General features: G+C 41.9%; 1 protein-coding gene across 4 annotated transcripts in view; it reads left to right on the forward strand.

Moving 5' to 3' along the window:
* The window catches only part of dennd1b (DENN/MADD domain containing 1B), a 180,408-nt gene that overhangs the window by 48,925 nt on the left and 104,123 nt on the right, over positions 1–27,360 (forward strand). For all 4 annotated transcript variants that reach the window (XM_058072331.1, XM_058072328.1, XM_058072329.1 and 1 more), the window contains exons 4-5: positions 20,208–20,257; positions 21,003–21,122. In XM_058072331.1, the coding sequence (XP_057928314.1) occupies positions 20,208–20,257; positions 21,003–21,122 (170 nt within the window). The remainder of the gene's footprint in view (positions 1–20,207; positions 20,258–21,002; positions 21,123–27,360) is intronic.

Genomic DNA, 27,360 nt, shown 5'->3' on the forward strand with positions numbered 1-27,360 from the left:
GTCTCGCCCTACTAAGCTGGCCTTTGGCTCCGGCATTGAGCTGGATGCCTAACTAGGACCCTTTGTTGCTCATGGGTTCTGATTGTGCTGACCTCTGGGCTTCCTGGGAGACGAACCATGGTAGAGAGGAAAGAGCAGAGCAGGAATGTGTTTTTTAGCTCTACGCTGCTTCTTCACATATCATTTGCATTGTCCGTTGACTGGAAAAACCAAAGTGCTGAAATTTTGGCACTGACATTAGGAGCAGTTGAACTGCTGAAGTGAACAGTAGTCATTACAGCTCCAGATGAAGTCATTAAAGCAGACTCACAAACTGGGGACTTTGACATTACTGCCCTTTTTCTGCCAAAAATGTATTTTATAGAAAAGGTTTGGCTTCAATAAATTTCTTTCTCAGTCAAAAAGTCATAGTAAGCATTACTGGAATTCATTTTGTAAGGCACTTTCATAAGATCACCATTGTAATTAAATGTTTTTGTAATTAATCACAATTAATCCACCCTCAGCCATCTCTGTATGGAGTTTGCATGTTCTCCCCGTGCATGCGTGGGTTTTCTCCGGGTACTCCGGTTTCCTCCCACATTCCAAAAACATGCTAGGTTAATTGGCGACTCCAAATTGTCCATAGGTATGAATGTTGAGTGTGAATGGTTGTTTGTCTATATGTGCCCTGTGATTGGCTGGCGACCATTCCAGGGTGTACCCCGCCTCTCGCCCGAAGACAGCTTGGCTAAGCTCCAGCACCCCCACGACAGTATCACTCGGATACTGTGAACATCCAGCAGCAACACAACATTTTGGCATGACTACTATTTTGATGAAAAATATACTGAACCAGGGCTGCACAGCGGCCGGGTGGTTAGCACACAGGCTTCACAGCTAGGAGACCCGAGTTCGATTCCACCCTCGGTCATCTCTGTGTGGAGTTTGCATGTTCTCCCTGTGCATGTGTGAGTTTTCTCCGGGTACTCCGGTTTCCTGCCACATTCCAAAAACATGCTAGGTTAATTGGCGACTCCAAATTGTCCATAGGTATGAATGTGAGTGTGAATGGTTGTTTGTCTATATGTGCCCTGTGATTGGCTGGCCACCAGTCCAGGGTGTACCCCGCCTCTCGCCCGAAGACAGCTGGGATAGGCTCCAGCACCCCCCGCGGCCCTTGTGAGGAAAAAGCGGTAGAAAATGAATGAATGAAAATCATATTTCATAAAAAAAAATTTAAATCTTGGCATACGCCAGACTGGCAGTCATGAGATGTGTTGTCTAAGGGTGTAAACATCGCAGCCCAGTGCTTTTCAAACAGTGGTGCGTGCCCCCTTGGGGGACGTGGGAGACAGGAAGGACTTAGAAGGACTCATACTCATACTTGACACTTGAATATTCATTCATTCATTCATTTTCTACCACTTTTTCCTCACAAGGGTCGCGGGGGTGCTGGAGCCTATCCCAGCTGGTCGCCAGCCAATCACAGGGCACATATAGACAAACAACCATTCACACTCACATTCATACCTATGGACAATTTGGAGTCGCCAATTAACCTAGCATGTTTTTGGCATTTGGGAGGAAACCGGAGTGCCCGGAGAAAACCGGGGAGAACATGCAAACTCCACACAGAGATGGCCGAGGGTGGAATTGAACCCTGGTCTCCCAGCTGTGAGGTCTGTGCGCTAACCACTCGACCGCCGTACCGCCCACACACTTGAATATGCTTGTAAAAAAATATGTGTAAAGATAACTATAGGGGTGTTAGTTCATGTCTGGAGATCTCTCACACTAATATCCAACAACAACTGCCTGGGGGTGGTGTGAGAGGCAGGTAGGACTTTCGGTATCTGTGCCTAGTCCTACCTATTCTGTCTTGAGTGACATCAGGCGACTGAGGCGGTACTGTTACGGCGTCAAACCGACCAACCTAAACTGAGGCAGGTCGGGCAACTTGACATATAGGTACAGGACGGCGGGCTGAACACTGACCTGACCTTCTGTGTTCGATTCCATCTGTCAACGAGTTGTCCACAGCCAAATTTTCAGAAGCTGGTGTTGCACTGCTGCTCACTTGCCAAGCGCCAGCGAATACACTCTGGATGTACATAGGTGTGAGGGTGCGTGTGTGTGTGTGTGACGCCATGTGGTAGAGGCAGGCCCACATCAGGGTTCATACAGTCGAGCTAAGCCCAGTGGGAGCCCAAAGCTTATAGAAGGAAATCCCCCCCCTTGGCTGCTTGGTCTAACATACACGCGTACCCTCTCTATCCCTCTTCCTCTCCTCCTGGCACTTCATTAATGAAGCCCATGCTTGTATATTTGGGCATATGCACCTCTCTTGGCCCAATGCTTCAATTGGATGTGAATGTGTGTGTACGGGAGTGAGACATCCACCCCGATCACTTGGTAATATATTCAGAGGAAGATCTCTGCAGAGGCATAATACTGCTGCTCTCCCCCTGTCTGAGCCCATCTGTGATGTGTATAAAGGACATCAGCAGGACAGGGTATTAGCACTGGAATAATGCACAATAATGTTGTTGTTGATGCGCTGTGCTTATACTATAAGCTGCGTACTCTCTCACCCCACAACATAGATACATTCATTGTGGAAAAATTTGAAAATAATGGACTACAATGAAAGTTGTTATATGGGTGATTAATTAACATCTTAAATACAGGGAAGACTGGCTTAAAGACATGTTATTTCCTGTTTACATAAAATATTGAATACAGTTTCCATACTCTGTACAGCAGCACTTCAATACCAACTGTTTTGATATAGACAAATACCAGGTTAATCAAGTGATTGATTATAAGAAAGTCCAAGCTATCGTGCAACGGTGTCCAAATTACCGGCCATGGGGTAAATAATATGTGTCCATCGTCCATTTTTAACTGGTCAGTATGAAACACAATGGACACGATGTACACATAACATGTACTTAACTGTTTTGTACTTCCTAGTTGAAACACATTGTAATGGTAATTATGGTAATGGTTTTATTTCATTTGAACATGCATCAGATTACAATTGAATGCATCACATAATCAGTTCACAGTTCCACATGTCCAAAAGGAGTAGGAAGAAGCAAAGCTTATTAAATCCTACCCCTCCATCTGGTACTTTTACAATCAGTAACTGTTACATTTGTTCACTTCCTGCTTTCCATAATACAGTTTAAGGTTTTTTGTTTTTATTTTTTTATTTTTTATTATGTACCTCATACCGAAGTACGGTACGGTATGGAATGAATTGAGGGTCTTACTCAATCCATTCCATAGTTTGATTCCACATACTGAAATGCTATGGCTTTTTAACGTAGTCCTAGCATAGAAGTGTTTCAAATGTACTTCTTCCCTGAGATCATATTTCGACGTATTGGATGACATTTTTAGCTAATTGGTTATTTTTAGCCTTATGCATTATTTTAGGTGTTTGAAGATGAACTATATCAGCAAGTTGAAGTATTTGTGATTTTAGAAATAAGGAGTTAGTATGTTCTCTGTAGGCGGCATTATGAATTATCCTTACTGGCCTTTTTTTGCAGTACATTTAGCGAGTGAAGATTGCTTTTATAGTTATTAGCCCATATTTCCACACAATAAGTAAGATATGGTAGAACCAGAGAGCAATAAAGAGTATTGCATGTAGGGTTGTTAGTGGTATCAAATAATTATCAAGAATTGTGGAAATTCACAGGTATTGATATCGACTATTAGATAAAAATAAATTGTGGTCTATAGTCTATTGTTGCTTCATTAGCTAACCATCTCTGTTCAAGTAAGAGTGAGAGCGAATATTAGAAGCCTGCGAAACGGAAACATACTCACATTGAGTTCTTTAAACAAGTCGTGGTGCCTGTATTTCGTTTTTTTTTTTTTTTTTTTTGCCAGGTTCTAAGTGTTTCCTCTTTTGGTTTGAAAACTTTGTAGGCACCGTGTGCATGTTGCTTTTTGTGAATTTATAATTGCACCGCTTTAATCCACCTCGAATGTGAAATATCTCTATACTCGACTCCTACCAACTTGGTTTATTGATAAACCGAGTTGATGTGCTTTCCCCATACTTGTTGAGGCATCTTTTTAAAGACAGCAGGCGCCGACTGCCGAGAGAAACAAGCGACTAGCGCGCTGAAAACAAGTCCAAAACAACAGGGAAGTTGGGAATTTGCAAGCTACTAATTCAAATGGAATAGAAGCCAGCTGTTCTGGCCATCACGTTTGGTGTTTGTGTGTCTCACTGAACATTATAGCAGCATTAGCAGCAATTTGAATGCGTCTTCTGAATGCATTATATATTTGATTTGAGTACATTTGGCAAGTTTTATGTTTGAAAATGTAATCATTTTTCGACCCTTTTGACTCCTATAGAGCAGCTACACACAATAACGCAGAAAACGTAATCTTCCAGAATATGCACCTATTGCAGCTATTGGATTTGTGCTGCCCGCCAGAACAGCCCGTTTTAATTTATTCCACCCATGGCCCACCTCGGGGCACGCCCACTCCACTGTGATTGGTCACACGCTCAAAGTGCTTCCAAACCACAAACAAACCCCACTTTCTAATATAGTAGGTGCGGAGGAGCACACGGGAAGCCAGACGTGTGGGCTTGCCTCCAACCTCGCCTGCCCGAGGAGGAGCACTCATTGTCGGACACACTTTGTCAGAGGCACCATTGGTGCCGTGGAGCTCAGAAGCCAGATGTGACGGCTCTGGGTGAATGTACAGCGTGTCCGACATTAAACACGCGGCCCGCAGGACACTAGTTTGAGCCCCCCGCCTTGATATGAAAGTTTAATGTTAGTGCGGCCCACACAAGTTTGATATGGATGCTGTATGGTATCATGTACCCAGAAAAAATTATTACGTTTGATTAATGTTCATGTTAAAGGTTAAATAACTGTTAATAGTTATCCTCCCTATCCGTGTGGAAGTGGTAAGTTTTTGGCTATTTAAGTTTAAAGGAAATAACTTGAAGGCTACCGTTTAGGTCGCTAGCTCTCTAGTTTGCGAGTTAGCATGTGTCTCAAGACCCTGCAGTTGCGCAATATGTTGTAAATAAAAAGAGTATAAATGTGACTGTAGTCGTGTTTTGTCATGTCTACAGGGCTCTAATAATGCTTTGTTAATTATAATCTGAAAAAAATAATTTGTCTACCCACCAACTATATGTGGTTTCTTAAGTTTTTATTATTTGCCGTTTTATTATTATTATTATTATATTTATTTATTTATTACTGATTGATTTTCTTTATTCTTGATTTGTTTATTTATTTTTCATCTTATTTTGTGTAGAAAAATAAAAAGTAAGATATTTGAGAACAGTGGAATGTTTTATCAGAGCTTTTCTTGTAGAAAATCGGAACCAAAGCAAAATTTATTCATATTTCTGTTTTTAATAAATGCGTTTTTTGGGTTTTTTTTTTTGGAAAACCTGATGTAGCCCAGTCTCACCCAGACCCTTGCTCCAGTGGCCCCTAAGTAAATTGAGTTTAGACCCCTGGCATAGAGTGTATCGCACCTACAGCCAAGCCCATAAGGAAGCCCGCTCCTCTGTGACATCACAAAGGAACAGTTTTGCAACGCCCTCTGAAACCCAGTGTTTTGAGCCATCCCAAACTTTTTTCAGGGCTTGCTTCCAAATGCGCAAACTTCATTATCTGGAACTTTGACATCGTTTAACATGAGAATACAACATTCTCACTACATTTATAGGTCCGAAAAGTGCTAAATCATAATAGATCCCCTTTAAATATGCATATCTTTTGACTTATAATAAGCCGTATTCAACCGTGAAACAGAATCATTTAGTTTATGGATTTATTTTTGAAAAACCGTGAGAGTGAAACTGCAAAATTCAAAGTGCAAAGTGGCGAGGGACTATACAATTTTACAGTGTTCAATCACCGCTAAATCATAAAAATACACAAAAAATAAAATGTAATAATATACCTCAAAATATACATTACCTATAATCTACCTAGATCTTTTCATTTATTGTAAAGGTTGGGCGGATGTGTGAGATGCACTTGCACATTCATATACCTGACAAGTGCTGGCAAAGTGTTTTGACGAGGCCAGAAGATCAATCTGCCACCTTCAACACACAAGAAGGACATCGGCAACACGGGATGCTGTTAACCAAAATAACTTCAGTCACCACAGACTCTCAGCACCAGAGGGGGGTCACTTTTGGAGGGATTTCATCAGTTCTAGAAAGACAAAATGCCCTCTTCCCCCCCCCAATTCCCTCTCCGATCAGCTTTGGGTAGAGGAGTGGAGCAAGAATGTGAAAATGTAACACCCCCGCCCTGTGTCAATTTGAAAGTGCACCATATCGGCTCATGCTCATGTGCCCCCGCTATCTTTCTTCCTTCTACACCTTCCCCCCCCCCATCCCTCTTCTCTCAAGCAGCTCTGTTGCTTTGGTCCGGCTCTGAAGGCCGTTCTTATTACCGGCACAGAGTGCAGGTCAGAATGGCAAGCCGGCAGCATACTATTAAAACCTAATGAAAAGAATCTCTGCAGGGTTTGTAGTCTTCTGCAGCGGCCAGAGGAGGCTGTGCCTCTCTGCCTATTGTTCTTCTGCTCCTTTCCTTTTTATTCTGGATTCCCGGCCATATCCACTGTTGGTGCTTTCACTGTCTTTGGCTTACTTATTTTTAATTTTTAATTTTAGTATTTTGTTATGTATGGAACTATGACCTCAGACAAGTACACTAATTACTAATTACACACATTACTTTATTTGCCGTTGTTTGTTGTTAAGTGAGGAGAATGAATTTGCTATATTAGGGCCCATCAAAAAACACGTTCAATAGGACAGTTATGGGTAAGACATTTCATTACTTTGGGGTTTAAACCCAAGTCGTCGCACCCAAAATATTTCAGCTCCACCATAGCTTATTTCATTCATTCATTCATTTTCTACCGCTTTTTCCACACGAGGGGGGTGGCGGGGGTGCTGGAGCCTATCCCAGCTGTCTTCGGGCAAAAGGCGGGGTACACCCTGGATTGGTGGCCAGCCAATCACAGGGCACATATAGACAAACAACTATTCACACTCACATTCATACCTATGGACAATTTGGAGTCGCCAATTAACCTAGCATGTTTTTGGAATGTGGGAGGAAACCGGAGTACCCGGAGAAAACCCACGCATGCACGGGGAGAACATGCAAACTCCACACAGAGATGGCCGAGGGTGGGGAAACACAAAATAAGAAGCCAAAAAGTTACCACTTCCACACAAAATAGGAGGAGAACTCATTCATTCATTCATTTTCTACCACTTTTTCCTCACAAGGGTCGTGGGGGTGCTGGAGCCTATCCCAGCTGCCTTTGGGTGAGAGGCTGGTCGCCAGCCAATCACAGGGGCACGTAGTCGCCAATTAACCTAGCATGTTTTTGGAATGTGGGAGGAAACCGGAGTACCCGGAGAAAACCCACGCATGCACGGGGAGAACATGCAAACTCCACACAGAGATGGCCGAGGGTGGAATTGAACCCCGATCTCCTAGCTGTCTAGCTAGGACTAGCAGTCTCACCCAGACCCTAGCTCCAGTGGCCCCCAGGTAAATTGAGTTTGAGACCCCTGATTTAGATAAATACATTTTTAAAACTTGTCATATCTTCGTGGTTTGGTTTTAAAACGATTGTATGAGTATGGTATTTAAAGATGGATGAATTACTAAAACATTGGATAATTCTACTGGATTTGGTTTCTTTCAGCCTGTTTTTGTTCTCTGTAGCGCTGCAATTATTTAATTCCCTCAGTTTAGCGTCCTCTTAGTTTTATTTATACTATTATACTAACCTTATGTTAGTTTGGAGAGCTCTCAAAAAGCAGAAAAATCATTTAAATTTTCTCTGTATTCGATCACTGCATTCTTACACTAAAAGCACTGGTGTCTGTGTGTGTGTGTGTGTGTGTGACTGATTTTTTTTTTTTTAATGCAACTGTTTCATCCTTTCCCCCCCTCCAACGTGGATTTTAATGTACCAGTCCTACCCATCAAGATTTCATACCATCATACATTTTTATTCTGCATTATTTATTTTTGCCGTCTTTCTAAAACCAAGGCTCAGCTGTCCTTGTGCCTTTTACACACTGCAAATGAATGCATATCCATGCAAATTCTTAAAAAAAAAAGGAAGGCTGAGAATTTGAATATTTTGCTTAAAGCTGCACCCAGGTCGACCCTACCATTCGGCATTTGAAAGCAGAATGTCTTTTTTGAATACTGAGGCTGCGTCTTTGTCATGTTAGCCAGAGGGACTGGATGAGCCGACCAGCACTGGCAGGATGGGCAGGGATCGGATGGGTAGCTGCGCGCAGACAGACTAATTGGGAAAAGGGGGGCGGGGGGGCCCAAAGGGGGGACAACGGGTGTTGGTTAGGGTGAGGAAAAGGGGGGGGGATTTAAGAAGATGACCTGGGGGTTAGGAGGGAGGTGAAAGAGGACAGTGAGTGGGGGATAAAAGGAGGAAGAAGTGAAGAAAGGGTGAGTTAAGACTATGGTTTGATGTGGTAGTTGCCTTGCTGACTGAGTCATTATTATTATTATTATTCTACAGTCAGTGCCTAGATAATGAGCCAAAATACCTAATTGGACTGAGCTGTAGTCAAATTCTAGACACTTTGAATAGACTTCCAAAATGTAAGTATTAATTTTAACCTTGAATGTATAGGTTTAGGGCGGCACGGCGGTCGAGTGGTTAGCGCGCAGACCTCACAGCTAGGAGACCAGGGTTCAATTCCACTCTCGGCCATCTCTGTGTGGAGTTTGCATGTTCTCCCCGTGCATGCGTGGGTTTTCTCCGGGTACTCCGGTTTCCTCCCACATTCCAAAAAAAACATGCTAGGTTAATTGGCGACTCCAAATTGTCCATAGGTATGAATGTGCTAGCAACCTAGCAACCATATGCTAGCAACCTAAACGGTAGCCTTCAAGTTATTTCCTTTAAACTTAAATAGCCAAAAACGTACCACTTCCACACAGATAGGGAGGATAACTATTAACAGTTATTTAACCTTTAACTCCCACATTCCAAAAACATGCTAGGTTAATTGGCGACTCCAAATTGTCCATAGGTATGAATGTGAGTGTGAATGGTTGTTTGTCTATATGTGCCCTGTGATTGGCTGGCCACCAGTCCATGGTGTACCCCGCCTCTCGCCCAAAGACAGCTGGGATAGGCTCCAGCAGACTCCAGCAGACCTCGCAGCTAGGAAACAAGGGTTCAATTCCACCCTCGGCCATCTCTCTGTGGAGTTTGCATGTTTGCACGTGAGGATAAGCGGTAGAAAATGGATGAATGAATGAATGAATGAGTCGTCCTCCTATTTTGTGTGGAAGTGGTAACTTTTTGCCTTCTTATATTGTCTTTCCCCACCCTCGGCCATCTCTGTGTGGAGTTTGCATGTTCTCCCCGTGCATGCGTGGTTTTTCTCCGGGTACTCCGGTTTCCTCCCACATTCCAAAAAAAAAACATGCTAGGTTAATTGGCGACTCCAAATTGTCCATAGGTATGAATGTGAGTGTGAATGGTTGTTTGTCTATATGTGCCCTGTGATTGGCTGGCCACCAGTCCATGGTGTACCCCGCCTCTCGCCCAAAGACAGCTGGGATAGGCTCTAGCAGACTCCAGCAGACCTCGCAGCTCGGAAACAAGGGTTCAATTCCACCCTCGGCCATCTCTGTGTGGAGTTTGCATGTTTGCACGTGAGGATAAGCGGTAGAAAATGGATGAATGAATGAATGAATGAGTCGTCCTCCTATTTTGTGTGGAAGTGGTAACCTTTTGGCTTCTTATATTGTCTTTCCCCACCCTCGGCCATCTTTGTGTGGAGTTTGCATGCTCTCCCCGTGCATGCGTGGGTTTTCTTCGGGTACTCCGGTTTCCTCCCACATTCCAAAAAAAAAACATGCTAGATTAATTGGCGACTCCAAATTGTCCATAGGTATGAATGCAAGTGTGAATGGTTGTTTGTATAAATGTTCCCTGTGATTGGCTGGCGACCAGTCCAGGGTGTACCCCGCCTGGGATAGGCTCCAGCACCACCGCGACCCTCGTGAGGATAAGCGGTAGAAAATGACTGAATGAATGTATAGGTTTATTAAACACAGATGAGCAGGCAATTTTTTCAGTAGTACGTCATTTTCTCACAGAAGACAATTGCTCACGGGAAGACGTTCTCTGGTCAAGTTTGCATTGTGAATTACTTCCATTGTGTTATTACCGCACGGACGAGGACCTTCAGTCATGAGGGATGCCCCCTGCAATATCTTCACATAGCCCTCTACCATTTGACGCCCCTACACAACCTGAAGCTACATTTTTCCATTGACTGAAAACTACGTCATTTATTTGGTAGCATGTATTCTGCTGGCTGCAGATCATTGAATGAAACATGAATTCCAACATGTACTGTACAACATTCTGAAGTATCTCGTCACTTTTTATCATTAAGGGAGAAATTTAAAATTAACGTACATGCCCCTGTGGGAGAAAGTGAACCTAATAACTGGTTAGGCCGCCCTTAGCAGCAACAACTGCAATGAGGCATTTGCGAAAACTTGCAATGGAGGAATTTTAGCCCACTTATCTTTGCAGAATTGTTGTCATTCAGCCACATTGGAGGGTTTTGAGGATTTGAACCGCCTTTTTAAGGTTATGCCACAATGTCTCAATTGGATTCAGGTCAGGACTCCAAAGTCTTCATTTTATTTTTCTTCAGCCATTTGGCGGTGGACTTGCTGGTGTGTTTTGGATCATTGTCCTGCTGCAGAACTCATATTTTTTTTTAGCTCAGAGTTACAAACAGATGGCCTGACATTCTCCTTCAGAATTTTTTTGGGAGACAGCAGATTTCATGGTTCCATTTATCACAGCAAGTCTTCCAGATCATCAGATGTTTCCCGGCAAAATTGAGACAAGCCTTCGTGTTCTTTTTGTTCAGTAGTGGTTTTCGTCTTGGGACTCTGCCATGGAGGCTGTTTTTGCCCGGTGTCTTTCTTAAGGTGGAGTCATGAACACTGGCCGAAACTGAGGCCTTGCTGTTCTTTGGATGTTGTCGTGGGGTCTTTTGTGACCTGTTGGATGAGTCGACGCTGCACTCTTGGTCATTTTGATGGGCCGGACACTTCTGGGAAGGTTCACCGCCGTTCCATGTTTTTGCCATTTGTGGAGCATGGCTCTCACTGTGGTTTGCTGGAGTCCCAAAGCTTTAGAAAAGCTTTATCTCAATTAATCTAGTTATATTTTAACAGGGCTGGCAATCACAGGGCCATGTAGTTTTCTTTGTCCCTTTTTCATTTAAAACAGGGTTCTCAAAGTCGATTTACCTGGGGGCCACTGGAGCTAGGGTCTGGGCAGGGCTGGGCCGCATCAGGTTTTCCAAAAAAAACAGCAAAAAAACGCATTTATTAAAAACAGAAAAATATACAAACTTTTTCAGTGCTTTGGTTCCGATTTTCTACAATAAAAGCTCTGATAAAACATTCCACTGTTCTCAAATATGTATCTTACTTTTTATTTTTCTGCACAAAATAAGATGAAAAATGAATAAACAAATCAAGAATAAAGAAAATCAATCAATCAGTAATAAATAAATATAATAATAATAATAAAACAGCAAATAATAAAAACTTAAGAAACCACATATAGTTGGTGGGTAGACAAATTATTTTTTTCAGATTAAAATGAACAAAGCATTATTAGAGCCCTGTAGACATGACAAAACACGACTATAGTCACATTTATACTCTTTTTATTTACAACATATTGCACAACATATTGTGTCTTGAGACACATGCTAACTCGCAAACTAGAGAGCTAGCGACCTAAACGGTAGCCTTCAAGTTATTTCCTTTAAACTTAAAAAGCCAAAAACTTACCACTTCCACACGGATAGGGAGGATAACTATTAACAGTTATTTAACCTTTAACATGAACATTAATCAAACGTAATAATTTTTTCTGGGTACATGATACCATACAGCATCCATATCAAACTTGCGCGGGGCCGCACTAACATTAAACTTTCATATCAAGGCGGGGGGCCTCAAACTAGTGTCCGGCGGGCCACATTTGGCCCACGGGCCGCGTGTTTGAGACCCCTGATTTTAAAAACTGTATTTTGTGTTCAGATGTGTTATCAATTATTGATATTTAAATTTGTAACATTTAGGTGTGACAAAAATAATCCCCAAAAATAAGACATCAGAGAGGTGCAAACACTGTTTTTCACATCACTGTATCGCGTCATAAATAATTGGATGATGCCCGGTGGGATACAGTGTGGTTGTAATGCAACCATGCATTTCAAGTTAACAAGTGACTCATGTGGTGTGCATGTTGTATAATGTCTGATTTTATAAGGATTTTTGTTGCTTTCACAGCATTAATTGATTTGCTTATAATACATGTATTGACAAAAATATTGGGAAAAAATTACACCGGACATATTGGTTGCATTATTTTGAGTTATGTCTTTTTTTTTTATGCGGTAATACAACACACACATGCACAAATCTCCTCACCAAATGTTGCACTGCCGGGAAACAATAAAAGAAATCAAAGCAGATGTAGGGTTCACTCAAACACATTCAGATTCTCTGAGCAGAACAAACTTAACAACAACACGCACATTACTGGGAAATATATGTGAATTTTACTTCATGGCTAACACGTGATTATAGGCGCTTTTATCATACTGGTATACGAATCGGCTGCTTTCCGCTGTACTCCATTCCAAGTTGATGACGCTGGAGGCCGAGCTGCCCCTCAACTAGGTTGAGTTACGTGGTGCAGCCGGCTAGATTGATCTGGCTTGCAGTATCCAGGGGAATATAAAGCAGGGCAGAGGTTTAAAGTCTGAGTCCCCCCAAGGGAGGAGTCCTTGCTGCACGGGGAAGGGGGTATGAACCGACTTCCTTCTCCCTCCCCTCCCTTTTGGCCACAGTGTCCGCACACTGAATAACTTTCCATCTCCCCACGTTTGTTATGGCATTCACTCGGTCTCTCCGTCTGCCTCACTCTTCCGCACTCGTCTCTCCTTTTCACCTCTTGCTTGATTATTTTCAACATGTTCCATCTCACTTGTTCTTATTCACACCCTCGGTTGCATTCGCATTTCTTTACCGATCCTCCTCTGCTTCTCTCGTATGTATTTGAAAGCATATAGTAAAGTGAATTTGGCTCATGAAGTTCACACCCAAAATGAAACACCAAGACTATGAAATACATTTACATAGCTCGCTTTTTGTATGCACTTTTTAATGCTGTTTTTTTTCTCCATTTTATTTGACTTGGAGTAGCCAAGAACCCGGGGTGAAAATGTAATGGTGATGGTTTTATTTCATTTGAACATGCATCAGATTACAATTGAATGCATCACATAATCAGTTCACAGTTCCACATGTCCAAAAGGAGTAGGAAGAAGCAAAGCTTATTAAATCCTACCCCTCCATCTGGTACTTTTACAATCAGTAACTGTTACATATGTTCACTTCCTGCTTTCCATAATTTTTTTCCCGTTTTTTTTAAATAATGTACCTCGTACCGAAGTACAAGGTAATATGAGCATCCAATGACATAATGGGTACCATAGTAAGTGTCAATATAGTGATATATATAGCACATCATGACTGGTTCAAGACTCTTCATCCTTGTATTTAGCAAACATCAATGGTGCATTGTTTTACTGAAACTATTTGAAAAATAAAAATTTACATTTTTTAATTTTTATTTTAACAGAATGTTAAAGCGGCGACCTGGTGTTTATGCACATATTTGCTCTAGATTTCAGGTCTTCAATTTCTGAATCGAGAGGCGCCCATTGAGCCCTAAAGGGTGAAACACGAAAGCCCATAAAACAACTCACTCACACTTTTTTATTCCATCTCTTTTCTTTAATCTTCTTATTTGTTTGAACCATTAAAAAAACCCTCAAATGCTGTAATGCCACACCCTCTTGACTTGATTCCGAATGGAATGTCAATCAAAGCAATAATTACGTTTTTTTGCAATAATTTCACCACATAGATTAGTAGGAAGAAGTAAAGCTTATTAAATCCTACCCCTCCATCTGGTACTTTTACAATCAGTAACTGTTACATTTGTTCACTTCCTGCTTTCCATAATACAGTTTAAGTTTTTTTTTGTTATTGTTTTTAATAATGTACCACGTACCGAAGTACTATGTGATATGAGCATCCAATGACATAATGGGTACCATAGTAAGTGTCAATATAGTGATATATATAGCACATCATGACTGGTTCAAGACTCTTCATCCTTGTATTTAGCAAACATCAACTGCTTGTATTGTTTCTTGAATTGGCTCATCGTTGTGCATTGTTTGATTTCCTTACTCAATCCATTCCATAGTTTGATTCCACATACTGAAATGCTATGGCTAGCATAACGTAGTCCTAGCATAGAAGTGTTTCAAATGTACTTCTTCCCTGAGATCATATTTCTCCTCTCTTGTAGAGAAATATTGGATGACATTTTTAGCTAATTGGTTATTTTTTAGCCTTATGCATTATTTTAGCTGTTTGAAGATGAACTATATCAGCAAGTTGTATTATTTGTGATTTTAGAAATAAGGAGTTAGTATGTTCTCTGTAGGCGGCATCATGAATTATCCTTACTGACCTTTTTTGCAGTACATTTAGCGAGTGAAGATGGCTTTTATAGTTATTAGCCCATATTTCCACACAATAAGTAAGATACATGATGTGCTATATATATCACTATATTGACACTTACTATGGTACCCATTATGTCATTGTATGCTCATATCACCTCGTACTTTGGTATGAGGTGCATTATCAAAAAACAAAACAAAACAAAAACCTTAAACTGTATTATGGAAAGCAGGAAGTGAACAAATGTAACAGTTACTGATTGTAAAAGTACCAGATGGAGGGGTAGGATTTAATAAGCTTTGCTTCTTCCAACTAATCTGTGTGGTGAAATTATTCCAAAAACACTTAATTATTGCTTTGATTGACATTCCATTAGAAACAACCAAACTGGTCCCACATCGTGTGATCCGTTTTAATTCAACCAACCACAGTCGTTTCTAAAATAATGTCAGTTGAGTGAGAATATATATTATTAACTTTAGGTCTATTTTTACGGGAAGACCGTGTCCCGGTGCTGCAACGCTGTTGCTCCTCCTGGTTGCACCATACTATTCTGCAGGGGTACGATGCAAAGCTGCACAGGGCTGCTGTTGTAGTGTTGTGTGCAGAGATGGTCCATTGGGGGAACCCAGAGCATTCTGTCTCACTGAGTGATACCCCTGTCTCCACTCACGATAAACAGCGTCTGCCAAGCTAGCAGCGCATTCCTCCCTCACTGCCTCCGCTACATTCTGTGCAAAGCTACAAATATATTAGCTGCTGCTTTTTCTGTTGTCTGGGGAAAATGGCAAACATGGGGGGTATATGTACGTGAGTGCTCTTAGTGGTGGAGGCCGTACTGTACTGCAAAATACTGTGGCGGAACACCTCCCTTTGTGCATTTCTTGTATACTTGTCGCACAGAACCTCAGGTATGAAGCAGGAGAAGCATAAAGGACAGGAAGATGACTGATAGTTACAAGTATTACAGGTGTTATGTAGGAAACCACAAACCAACAGATAGAGGAGAAGAAATCATTCATTCATTCATTTTCTACTGCTTATCCTCACGAGGGTCGTTGGGGGTGCTGGAGCCTATCCCAGCTGTATTCAGGCGAGAGGCGGGGTACACCCTGGACTGGTGGCCAGCCAATCACAGGGCACATATAGACAAACAACCATTCACACTCACATTCATACCTATGGACAATTTGGAGTCGCCAATTAACCTAGCATGTTTTTGGAATGTGGGAGGAAACCCACGCATGCACGGGGAGAACATGCAAACTCCACACAGAGATGGCCGAGGGTGGAATTGAACCCTGGTCTCCTAGCTGTGAGGCAGCCTCATTCACCATTAGTTGGAAATCATTTATATACAGTATACATGACAATACAGGTAAAGCACTGTTAGAAAGTACACAATTTTTACATGTTTATGTCATCAGTGATTGTGTTTTTTTTCGTTAAGCTTTCACATTTCGCACTTTGCTCGGCGGTCCTTGAACATAACATAGTCGCCGGGAACCGGGACCGGTCCGTGGAGCATTTGCTACCGGGCCGCACAGAAATAATAAATAATTTATTAACGACTCACTGTCTCCCATCACACCTAGATGAGACAATTAACCTAGCATGTTTTTGGAATGTGGGAGGAAACCGGAGTACCCGGAGAAAACCCAGAGAGCTTAAAAACTAGAGAGCTAGCGACCTAAACGGTAGCCTTCAAGTTATTTCCTTTAAACTTAAATAGCCAAAAACTTACCACTTCCACACGGATAGGGAGGATAACTATTAACAGTTATTTAACCTTTAACATGAACATTAATCAAACGTGATAATTTTTTCTGGGTACATGATACCATACAGCATCCATATCAAACTTGCGCGGGCCGCACTAACATTAAACTTTCATATGAAGGCGGGGGCCTCAAACTAGTGGCCCGCAGGCCACGTGTTTGAGACCCCTGGTGTATGTGATACGTACATTGTCCGATGAAACACTGTCATCCAAAACAACATGGCGTCTTCCGGGTTACCTTGTCGGGCTTTTGTTTCTAAGGCTGAATTTTTGCCAGCTGAGATGTAAACAAATGTAAAATCCATAAAGACATAAAGGGTTCACTGAACTGGTTTCGGTCGCATTTGATGACTTCATCTGCTAGTGTTTTCGTGCGGTCTGCGTTCACACTTTCCTCATTAAGTACTAGAGTCCACTTAGAAGCGGACAGAGACCCATCCAGCAGTTTTGCCTGTTTGATCCGGTCTTGGGTTTTGGAGGACTGTATTCACAAAACTACAGTAAACCTCGGATATATCGGACTCGGATATATCGGAAATTCGCTCACAACGGACAGATAAAAAAGAACCGATTTTTCTGTAATGCATTTCCAATAAAAATTCATTGCATATATCGGATTTTTTCTAACGGATTTCGCCTATTTCGGACAAAATCTCCAGTCCCGTTCCAATGCATTTCCATTAAATTTCCCTCGCATATATCGGATGGCCGCATCGTGGCGCTCCGATTCGCCGAATCGTGACAGGCCGCTATACGACGTCATTTGCAGCGTTTGCAGCGTTGCCTGCGCGTCCAGGTACATTGGAAACATAGTCAAGGAAGTGCCTTTTTATAACGGATAAAATCCGATTTACGCATATACCGGATATAAATCCGATATATGCGTAAAACGGACATTTTCCGGTATACGCATATAACGGATTTTGGACAAAACCAGTGGGAACAATTGAATCCGATATATCCGAGGTTTACTGTATATGAACTGAGCAAACAGACTAGAATTTGTTGTAACCCATCCAAAAACATATGAATGAACCGTAGAAGAACTAGCTTGATGTGCCCCCGAAACACAAGCGCACTTTATACCCACGTGGGAATATTTCTGAAATTTTACGATTCATTTAGAATTTTTTTTGACGGTTGCTTAAGAATACTCAGTTTCTGCTAATGTCCGTTCCTAGTACATGTAATAACTGACAGAAGGGAAAATATTCATCCACTGAATCCTTGAATAGATCTGGAGGATAAATAAGAAGGCTTCATACTAAGATCTTTCTAAGATAGCCAGTTTGTTTAATGGCTAAAGACAGAAGACTGCAAATGTCTTTACAGTATATGATGTCAATATATCTGAGGACGGCAATCTTATACGTTGCATTGGCGTTAGAAATATATATATATAGCACACGTCTGCTGTTTGTATGTCACATTATTCACACGTACGTACAAGCTCGCACATTCCCGATGGTCCTGTATGAGATCAGAGTCTCGGCAGTCCCTCGACTGTCACTCAAGCGCAGATACCTGATGTGGGCGGGGCTGTGACAACTCTTGAAATCTTGGCAAGTCAAATGTTTTTATTTGCAGGCAAAGCGAGTCCCACTGTGTGTGTGTGTTTGGATTTGTGTACCATATGCAGCGCGCCAAGGAAGGCTCTCTGGAACATGTTGGGTGTGCGTACATGGTGGTTAATAATAGTAGCAGACGCGCGCACAGCGATGGCGGCTCTGATGTGTGTGACAGTTTTACAGCCGCCGCACACGCCAAGACACAGTCACGCACATGAACACACACACACACACACACACACGGAAAGGATACACACCACCCCACACACACACACACACAGACCTCCTCTGCCACCCAGCCCCTCTGTCTTTGTTGACTTCTCAATTCGATCACAGATTCTGAAAAACAGCTACTTCCCACCAACCTCGCCCCCCCCCACTTCATATTTGGGCATGTGCACACACATAAATATATAGGCGAGTCAAACTCAGCCACCCACATACCCGAACACGTACACTGATACAAATGTACATGCTTAACCCCCCCCATCCATGAAAGCAAAAGTCCTTGAAGCAGGCGAGAATTCACATACATCCCACACTCAAATGCACATACATATTCTACCCCCCCCCCCCCCCCCCACTTTCTGTCATAGCTCATTGTTGCTGTTGCTTGTTTGTCTGTGACAATGCTTGTGTTGTGCTGGGGTGGCAGCTTTATGTTTTGATGGGGCGGCGGCGGCGGGGGGGGTGCGTCGTTGGAGGATCAGTGACTGCTCCCCACGGCGAGGTCTTAGCAACAGTAGGCAGCAGACGTAGCAGCAGCAGACACCCAACCTGAGGCGCTAGCACCGGGAGACAGATTTTTGAGTGAGAGATGGCGAGAGAGGACAGCAGCCCGACTCTCAACGGTGATGTCTCCGATCGGGGGGGGGGGGGCATGCCTTGGACTCGGTGGCCATGCTTTGGCAGGCATGGCGAGTTAAAAAAGAGACAGCAGAGCCTAGGCGGTCACCGGGATTAGTCTCTGAGGTTGGCCGTAGCTGAAAGAGAGGTGCACGAGTCGGGGTGGGATGACAGACTGCAGAAAGGAACCCACTGCCCGAGCACCTTTTCTGGGCATGGAGAGCAGAGACCAAAGGGACGGACACCCAGTTCCTGGGCGGCTGCGTGGCTGGTCTGGAGCGGCTCACCCATATGGTGCTCTGCTCTGTTCCTGGTCGCTGTCTAAATCCATATGCCACCCCCCCCCCCCCCCCCCCCCCCCCCCCCCCCCCCCCCCCCCTCCCACCTTACTTGAAGAGCATACAGACCCTCCCTTCCTCCCCATCCAAGCCACAGGGGAGGTGTTGGGAGGTATAGCCCCAAAGGCTTGTGCCCCCCCCTCATACCTCTTAACCCCTCTGAGCTGCTTATCCCATTGTCGCAACAATCTGCCACCACCGTAGCCTCGGCACTGTGTCTTCTCTCTCTCTTTCTTTCTTTTCCTTCATCCTTTCATCTCCCTTTGGCACCCCATAATCGATGAACTTATTAACTGCTAATTATTCAAGCTGTGGTCTAAGGGTGCTTGTCTATCTCCACTTTGTTTATCCACGTGATGTGGCCCATTCATTTGGATTAGGAGCCAGTGTTTGGGAATTGTCAGATTGTTATCAGTCGCGGTTAACATTAATCCTCATTTTCCTCAGTGTTTACTTATTGGAGGAACAAGTCAGCAAGAAACACGAAAACCAAAACAAATACTTTACTAGCAACATGTATCTCTCCTGCTACGTTTTCTTACTCTGCGGGGCATCAAGAATTTTGGAGGAACAAAAGTCTGCAAGAAACACGAAAACCAAAATAAAATACTTTTCTAGCAACATGGATCTCTCCTGCTACGTTTTCTTACTCTGCGGTGCATGGAGAATTTTGGAGGAACAAAAGTCAGCAAGAAACACGAAAACCAAAATAAACACTTTTCTAGCAACATTGATCTCTCCTGCTACGTTTTCTTACTCTGCGGTGCATGGAGAATTTTGGAGGAACAAAAGTCAGCAAGAAACACGAAAACCAAAATAAACACTTTTCTAGCAACATGGATCTCTCCTGCTACGTTTTCTTACTCTGCGGTGCATGGAGAATTTTGGAGGAACAAAAGTCTGCAAGAAACACGAAAACCAAAATAAAATACTTTTCTAGCAACATGGATCTCTCCTGCTACGTTTTCTTACATTGTCATTTTGGATTTCACTAAACTGTTATGTCTGTTTTTTGCTCTCCCAGGAGCTTCTTCACACGGTACCAAAGTTCTGCTTTCCCTTTGACACGGAAAGGTATGATTCCTGTCTCCTTTCTGCTTCCTTTTTTTCTTCCACCGCATATGTTTTTTTTTTCCACACACACACACACACACACACACACACACACACACACACACACACACACACACACACACACACACACACACACACACACACACACACACACACACACACATTTTTTTTTATATTCACCTGGTCCTCCTCCCAACACACACCACACATACACACAGTAAAACAGAAACGAAAGAAAAACCTAACTATGTTCTATATGATTGTTCCATGACAAAATGTAATAATATAATTTTCATTACATATTTATATATATATTTTTCCTATGTTGGTATTTTCTTTAAAACACGTATACACAATAACTGAAAGTCATAATTTAAAGGCAAATATTTTTTGAGACAAAAGTGCCCAATCAGGCCATCAGGTTTCCTAAAGGCAATGGGCTTTAATTTTTGGCTAGGGAAAAAGGGCATTAAAAGAAAATTGCCATTATAAGGATAGACTGGAATCTTTTTTTTTCACTGAAGCTGATCTGCTGCCATCTAGTGGTAGTACTATGCTCTATATGTTCCATCAAGGAAGCTAATAATAATGAATTTGGAATTGAGACAAAATGTAGTGATTATGTATATTTTATATGGTTCTCTGTACCGTGATTATTAAGTTCATACAAAGTTATGCAATTCTTAGGAAGCCTCTTGTATCCATGTTTGCCCCCCCCGACCCCCCCTCTCATGTCGTCTTTTAGGTTGTCCCAGAGCCACGTTGGACAGAACTTCACCTTTGTGCTGACCGATATCGACGGAAAGCAGAGGTTTGGGTTCTGTCGACTCACTCAAGGTTGCAGAGTCTGCATATGTCTGTTAAGGTAACACACACACACACACACACACACAGTGTTATGTTAAGTACAGATTATTATAAATTATACACACTCAAACCACCTTGGCCTTGATAATATAATAACAATTGGAGTAGTTCTAATAAATGAATGAATTTAACAGTATTCTTATTGTACTTTGTACTGCATCGTACTGTCAGCTGGTTCTTATATTTTACCACTCTCGTGTAGCAAAGTAACGGAACCCAAATATTAGAAACAGCTTTCAGAATGATGCGAAGCAGTTGTACAGCGCCGCAAATTACAACCACAATAATACACATTTTGTTACATGAAAACTGAGCAGTATTATGTATTATTAGATTTTAGCTCCCTAATGTTGTGGGGAGCATGTCACCGGGCATCAAAGTAAACCCAATATTTATGTAATAATAACTTAAAATCTAAAAATTAAGCGGTAATGTTTCAAAAAAATATATATAATGTGCATTGTTTTGGCTCATAAATACAAATATATATAATATTATATATATATAATAATAATATAATATATACATAATAACATAAAATAACATAATAAACAATATAATTAGTCATTTAATATTCTGTCTCAAAATAATAAAAAAACAATATTTTTACCTGGTAAATCTTAGTCATGAACACTAATTTTTGTTTTAATCCTCTTCACACCGAGCTGAACTTTACCCGAAGAAGCAGTTTATATTATTATCTGCCCACACACACACACACACACACACACACACACACACACACACACACACACACATGTTTGTGACTTTTATTATTATCCAAAAAGTTGAACACATTAGGATATTTCAAAGGTGGCGTTATCCTATATTTACAGCAGACATAAATGAGCACATCAAACCCCGGTATAAGACTGCACTTTCTTTGCATAATTTGCACCCCAACAAAGGCTATTATCATTTAATTCCCGCTTAATTGCATGTAGACACAAGTCTTTTCACAGATGAAATTAGCCTACCATTACAAAGAAAGCACTTTTGGTGCAAATCTCAGCGGACAAGCTTGTGTGCACTTTAGGATAAACTGGCAAAAATAACGTTTTTTTAACTGGAGCATGGAGCAGATAAACAGTTAAAACGGCGGAAAGAGCACAGAGACCCGTGTATTGTGTGTATTGTGTGTGTGTGTGTGTGTGTGTGTCTGTGGACAGTTCTGGGGTTTGTCACTGTTATGATGAGCTGCTGTGAAAAGAACAGTGTCCAGCCCAACACACATACACACACATATATATATACACCCCCGGCTGGCTCCATGGCTTTTGTTTCTTTCTCTCTCTCTCTTTTTCGCTCTCTCGCTCTCCTCGTTATTCGGATACTGCCACAGTGCGACAGCAAAGACGCTCTTGGTCCATAATTATGCATGAAGCTTTGCTGCCAATTAGCGGAGGCTCCCCTGTCCCTCTCGCTGAGTTAGACATGCTAATTCATTTGACATATGATGTATAAAATTCATTATGCATTCTGAGGACTTTTCATGCCTTGCTTCATTTTGAACAAAATGATGTATAGAAAGCTTATAATTGTTTTTATTTTTGTTTTTTGGGGAAATGAACATTGAAGAAATTTCACACAATTAATCAGGCGTGACATAAAACAACATTGAAAAAAATATATATATCTGAGTATTAAAAATATGAGGCATTAATATTTACATAAACTATAATTTCCCTTGGATATGATATAAAAGTGATTATAAGCGTGTTTGTGACTGTGATTGTTGAAGTGGCGGGACTATAAAATTGTCACCTCTGCTTCACACAAGGAAGTACCTTAATGAGGGGGACAGTTTTATGTGGACGAGACTTTTAAGCTCAAGGAAGCTGTGGTGTTTTTAAAAAAAAAAAAAAAAAAAAAAGGCCGCCACTCCCTTCAGTCAAGCTTTGAAACACAAAACAAATCATTCATTTATTCATTTTCTACCGCTTTTTCCTCACGAGGGTCGCGCGGGGGGTGCTGGAGCCTATCCCAGCTGTGTTTGGGCGAGAGGCGGGGTACACCCCGGACTGGTCGCCAGCCAATCACAGGGCACATATAGACAAACAACCATTCACACTCACATTCATACCTATGGACAATTTGGAGTCGCCAATTAGCCTAGCATACTTTTTGGAATGTGGGAGGAAACCGGAGTACCCGGAGAAAACCCACGCATGCACGGGGAGAACATGCAAACTCCACACAGAGATGGCCGAGGGTGGAATTGAACCCTGGTCTCCTAGCTGTGAGGTCTGAGCGCTAACCACTTGTCCACCGTGCCGCTCCCCCGGTCAAATTACTGTTAAAAATTAACATATGAAACCCAGTTGGGGTGAAAGGTTGTATGTTTACGAAGCAAAATACGCACCCCCCCCCCCCCCCCCCCATTGCTGAAACGCAGTTTTTTGATATGTTTTAATTGTTCCCAAATACAAACATTGAGAGGAACAGTGGGAGGAAACCGGAGTACCCGGAGAAAAACCCACGCATGCACGGGGAGAACATGCAAACTCCACACAGAGATGGCGAGGGTGGGGAAAGACAAAAAAAAGAAGCCAAAAAGTTACCACTTCCACACAAAATAGGAGGAGAATCATTCATTCATTCATTTTCGACCGCTTTTTCCTCACGAGGGTCGCGGGGGGTGCTGGAGCCTATCCCAGCTGTCTTCAGGCGAGAGGCAGGGTACACTCTAGACTGGTGGCCAGCCAATCACAGGGCACATATAGACAAACAACCATTCACACTCACATTCATACCTATGGACAATTTGGAGTCGCTAATTAACCTAGCATGTTTTTGGAATGTGGGAGGAAACCGGAGTACCCGGAGAAAACCGGGGAGAACATGCAAACTCCACACAGAGATGGCCGAGGGTGGAATTGAACCCTGGTCTCACTAGCTGTGAGGTCTGGGCGCTAACCACTAGACCGCCGTGCCCAAAACAAATCATAATTGTTCTTTTTTTTTTTTTTCCATGCTGTTATTCCTTTGCACCCTGTTATTGCTTGACTCTACTAACTAAAAAAGAAACAGGGGGGGTGTTTTTTTTCGGGGGGGGGGGGGGGGAGTTGGGTGAAAAAGCGGATTTCCTGCATTTTATTTGACGGCGGAGTCTATAGATATACACTTAGTGGGGCGCCTTAACGGGTTGCTGGGAGGGGACGGGGGGGGTGAGTAACGCTTCCTCCCTTGTGTTTAACCCCCGACCTGGTTAAAGTAAAGCTGTAATGAAATCTTCCACTGAGATGTTTCTCCAAAGTGTAGCATAACTCACCATTTTAGGTGACGGGGAATAAAAGTCAGACACCCTGCAGGTCATCCGACGACGTTGAATTGGATTTCTTGAAGAGCCGATTGCCGTTTTGTATGCGCTTAAAAATCTGTTTTAAAGCATCTCCGTGGCCTCAGATAAACTAGCTGCTACTCGTAGTGCAGAAGACATGTTTAAAATGACAGTAGGGGGAATGGTAGCCCCCCCACCCCCACCCCCCGTGCACTGAGCACTCCAGTGATGGATGCTTTCCTCCCTATCAGAGGATTTGCCTTTCACAAACACATCTGAGCAATGAACTGTGACGAGTAGGAGTATCTCTCTCTGAGCGCTCCTAACTTAAACTTAGCAAATAACAAGACAAAACCGAGCTTGGAGGATAAGCAGGACACAAAGAAGAACGCCTTCAGCGCTTATATTCATTATATTCATTTACTTTTGTACTAATGAAAGGATATTTGCTGTTTATGAAGCTATAAGAAGAATGTTGATGATTTGTGGCTGACTGGCTGCGTTCACCAGCAAATATGTGATTTCTTCTGAAAACCAAAGAAGTGTAGTGCGGCGTAATGACTTGAGAGTTCTGTAAAGCTTGACGGCTTTTTTTTTTTTTTTTTTTAACATCCGTTGCAGTTGTGAAAAATGAAGGATTTTTAAAGAGGAGTTGTGAAGGAGACAGATAATGCAACGGCTTTGTTCTCCTCCTTAGTTCTTTTTATCAGGGTGAAGTATTTTTTTTTTTTTTTGGTATGTTTTAACATAAATTGACCTCCGCATTTGTGTGGTGTGTTGTTTGACGTGGCAGAAATAGGTCTTCAGGTTGATAGCCAGTCGCCATGTGAATTAACCTAAGCGTGTTTGAGTCGGCCTCCCCCTGCAAGTGTGACCCGATTGCGGTAAATCAGGGGTCCAAATGTGGCCCGCAGGACACTAGTTTGAGGCCCCCGCCTTGATATGAATCATGGTATCATGTACCCAGAAAAAATTATTACGTTTGATTAATGTTCATGTTAAAGGTTAAATAACTGTTAATAGTTATCCTCCCTATCCGTGTGGAAGTGGTAAGTTTTTGGCTATTTAAGTTTAAAGGAAATAACTTGAAGGCTACCGTTTAGGTTATTATCTCTCAGAAAATACTTAGAAAAATATGTATAAATCAGGAGTCTCACACACGCGGCCCGCGGGCCAAATGTGGCCCGCAGGACACTAGTTTGAGGCCCCCGCCTTGATATGAAAGTTTAATGTTAGTGCGGCCCGCGCAAGTTTGATATGGATGCTGTATGGTATCATGTACCCAGAAAAAATGATTACGTTTGATTAATGTTCATGTTAAAGGTTAAATAACTGTTAATAGTTATCCTCCCTATCCGTGTGGAAGTGGTAAGTTTTTGGCTATTTAAGTTTAAAGGAAATAACTTGAAGGCTACCGTTTAGGTCGCTAGCTCTCTAGTTTGCGAGTTAGCATGTGTCTCAAGACCCTGCAGTTGCGCAATATGTTGTAAATAAAAAGAGTATAAATGTGACTATAGTCGTGTTTTGTCATGTCTACAGGGCTCTAATAATGCTTTGTTCATTTTAATCTGAAAAAAATAATTTGTCTACCCACCAACTATATGTGGTTTCTTAAGTTTTTATTATTTGCTGTTTTATTATTATTATTATATTTATTTATTACTGATTGATTGATTTTCTTTATTCTTGATTTGTTTATTTATTTTTCATCTTATTTTGTGTAGAAAAATAAAAAGTAAGATATTTGAGAACAGTGGAATGTTTTATCAGAGCTTTTCTTGTAGAAAATTGGAACCAAAGCGAATTTTTTTTTAAATTTTTTTGTTTTTAATAAATGCAGACCTGAGCTCCAGTGGCCCCCAAGTAAATTGAGTTTGAGACCCCTGCGGTAAATCTTCATGCAGATGTCAAAATATAGTCACGTTAAGAGCCTGATTGTTTCAGACTAATGGTCAGTCAGCCCCTCTGATTGGTGCGCTTGGCTGCACTTCCCCAGGAACCCGGCTTGTCATTGGCCCCTTTGCGGATTTAGCGATATGAAAATTTGCATTCGGTTCACTTTATTGTTTTCTTGTTGTCTGTTAATTCCAGTCTACAGAGCAGCCAGTGACCCATGCCCTGGAAGCTCTTCAATCTCCAGCCAACTGCCACAGCAGCACTTGAACCCACACACTCACCAGCTACATACATTTTGGATTTTTGTTTACTTTTAGTTTTATTCACATGCTTTTTTTTTTATCAAGTCCAACTTAAATAGCTGCATTCAGGTGTGTTAATTTAGCATTAAGAGGAATCTTTATTCAAGCGGTGCTCCGAATTGCATGTTAAAATGCAAAAAGTGAATCTAAATTCAATATCTTGACAGGACATTGTGTTTTTTTTTAATAAACAATTTGGTTGCATAACATTAAATCAGCGGAGCCCTCACAGCCAAAAAGAAACGCTTGGCCTTCTTCCACCGAGAAAGCAACTTGGCCAAGAATATGTCAGCCTGGTAAAGAGAGCCATGCTGCACATGCGGTTTAGCTTATGCCGGCTGTGCTTAGCGATCACGTTTGCTGACACAAACACTGTAGTTATTATTTATGCTTGTTAATAAATAATTTATGCTAATATTACTTATAGGCGAAGGGCACAGGACTGTATTTTTGTTAAGCTAGTGCATTCGAGGAGCAGCGGCTTGCTTGTAAAGTATAGCATCCTGTCGCATCACATCACATTTTTTGCATTTATTTAGTATTTTTTTAAAAACAAATGTGTATTATTCTTTCTACTTTCTTATTTTGGATGAAAGAGCAGACAGGATATGAATTCATAAAGACCAGCAAGGATGGAGAATGTCATAATAAGGACCTTATATTGTTGTTTTGTTATTGGTTCAGCCAGGCTCCTTTTTATATTTGTTTGTATTATTTTATTACATTCATTCATTCATTCAAACAACCATTCACACTCA

The sequence above is a fragment of the Doryrhamphus excisus genome, chromosome 5, assembly GCF_030265055.1.
Source record: "Doryrhamphus excisus isolate RoL2022-K1 chromosome 5, RoL_Dexc_1.0, whole genome shotgun sequence".
Classification (NCBI taxonomy): Eukaryota; Metazoa; Chordata; class Actinopteri; order Syngnathiformes; family Syngnathidae; genus Doryrhamphus; species Doryrhamphus excisus.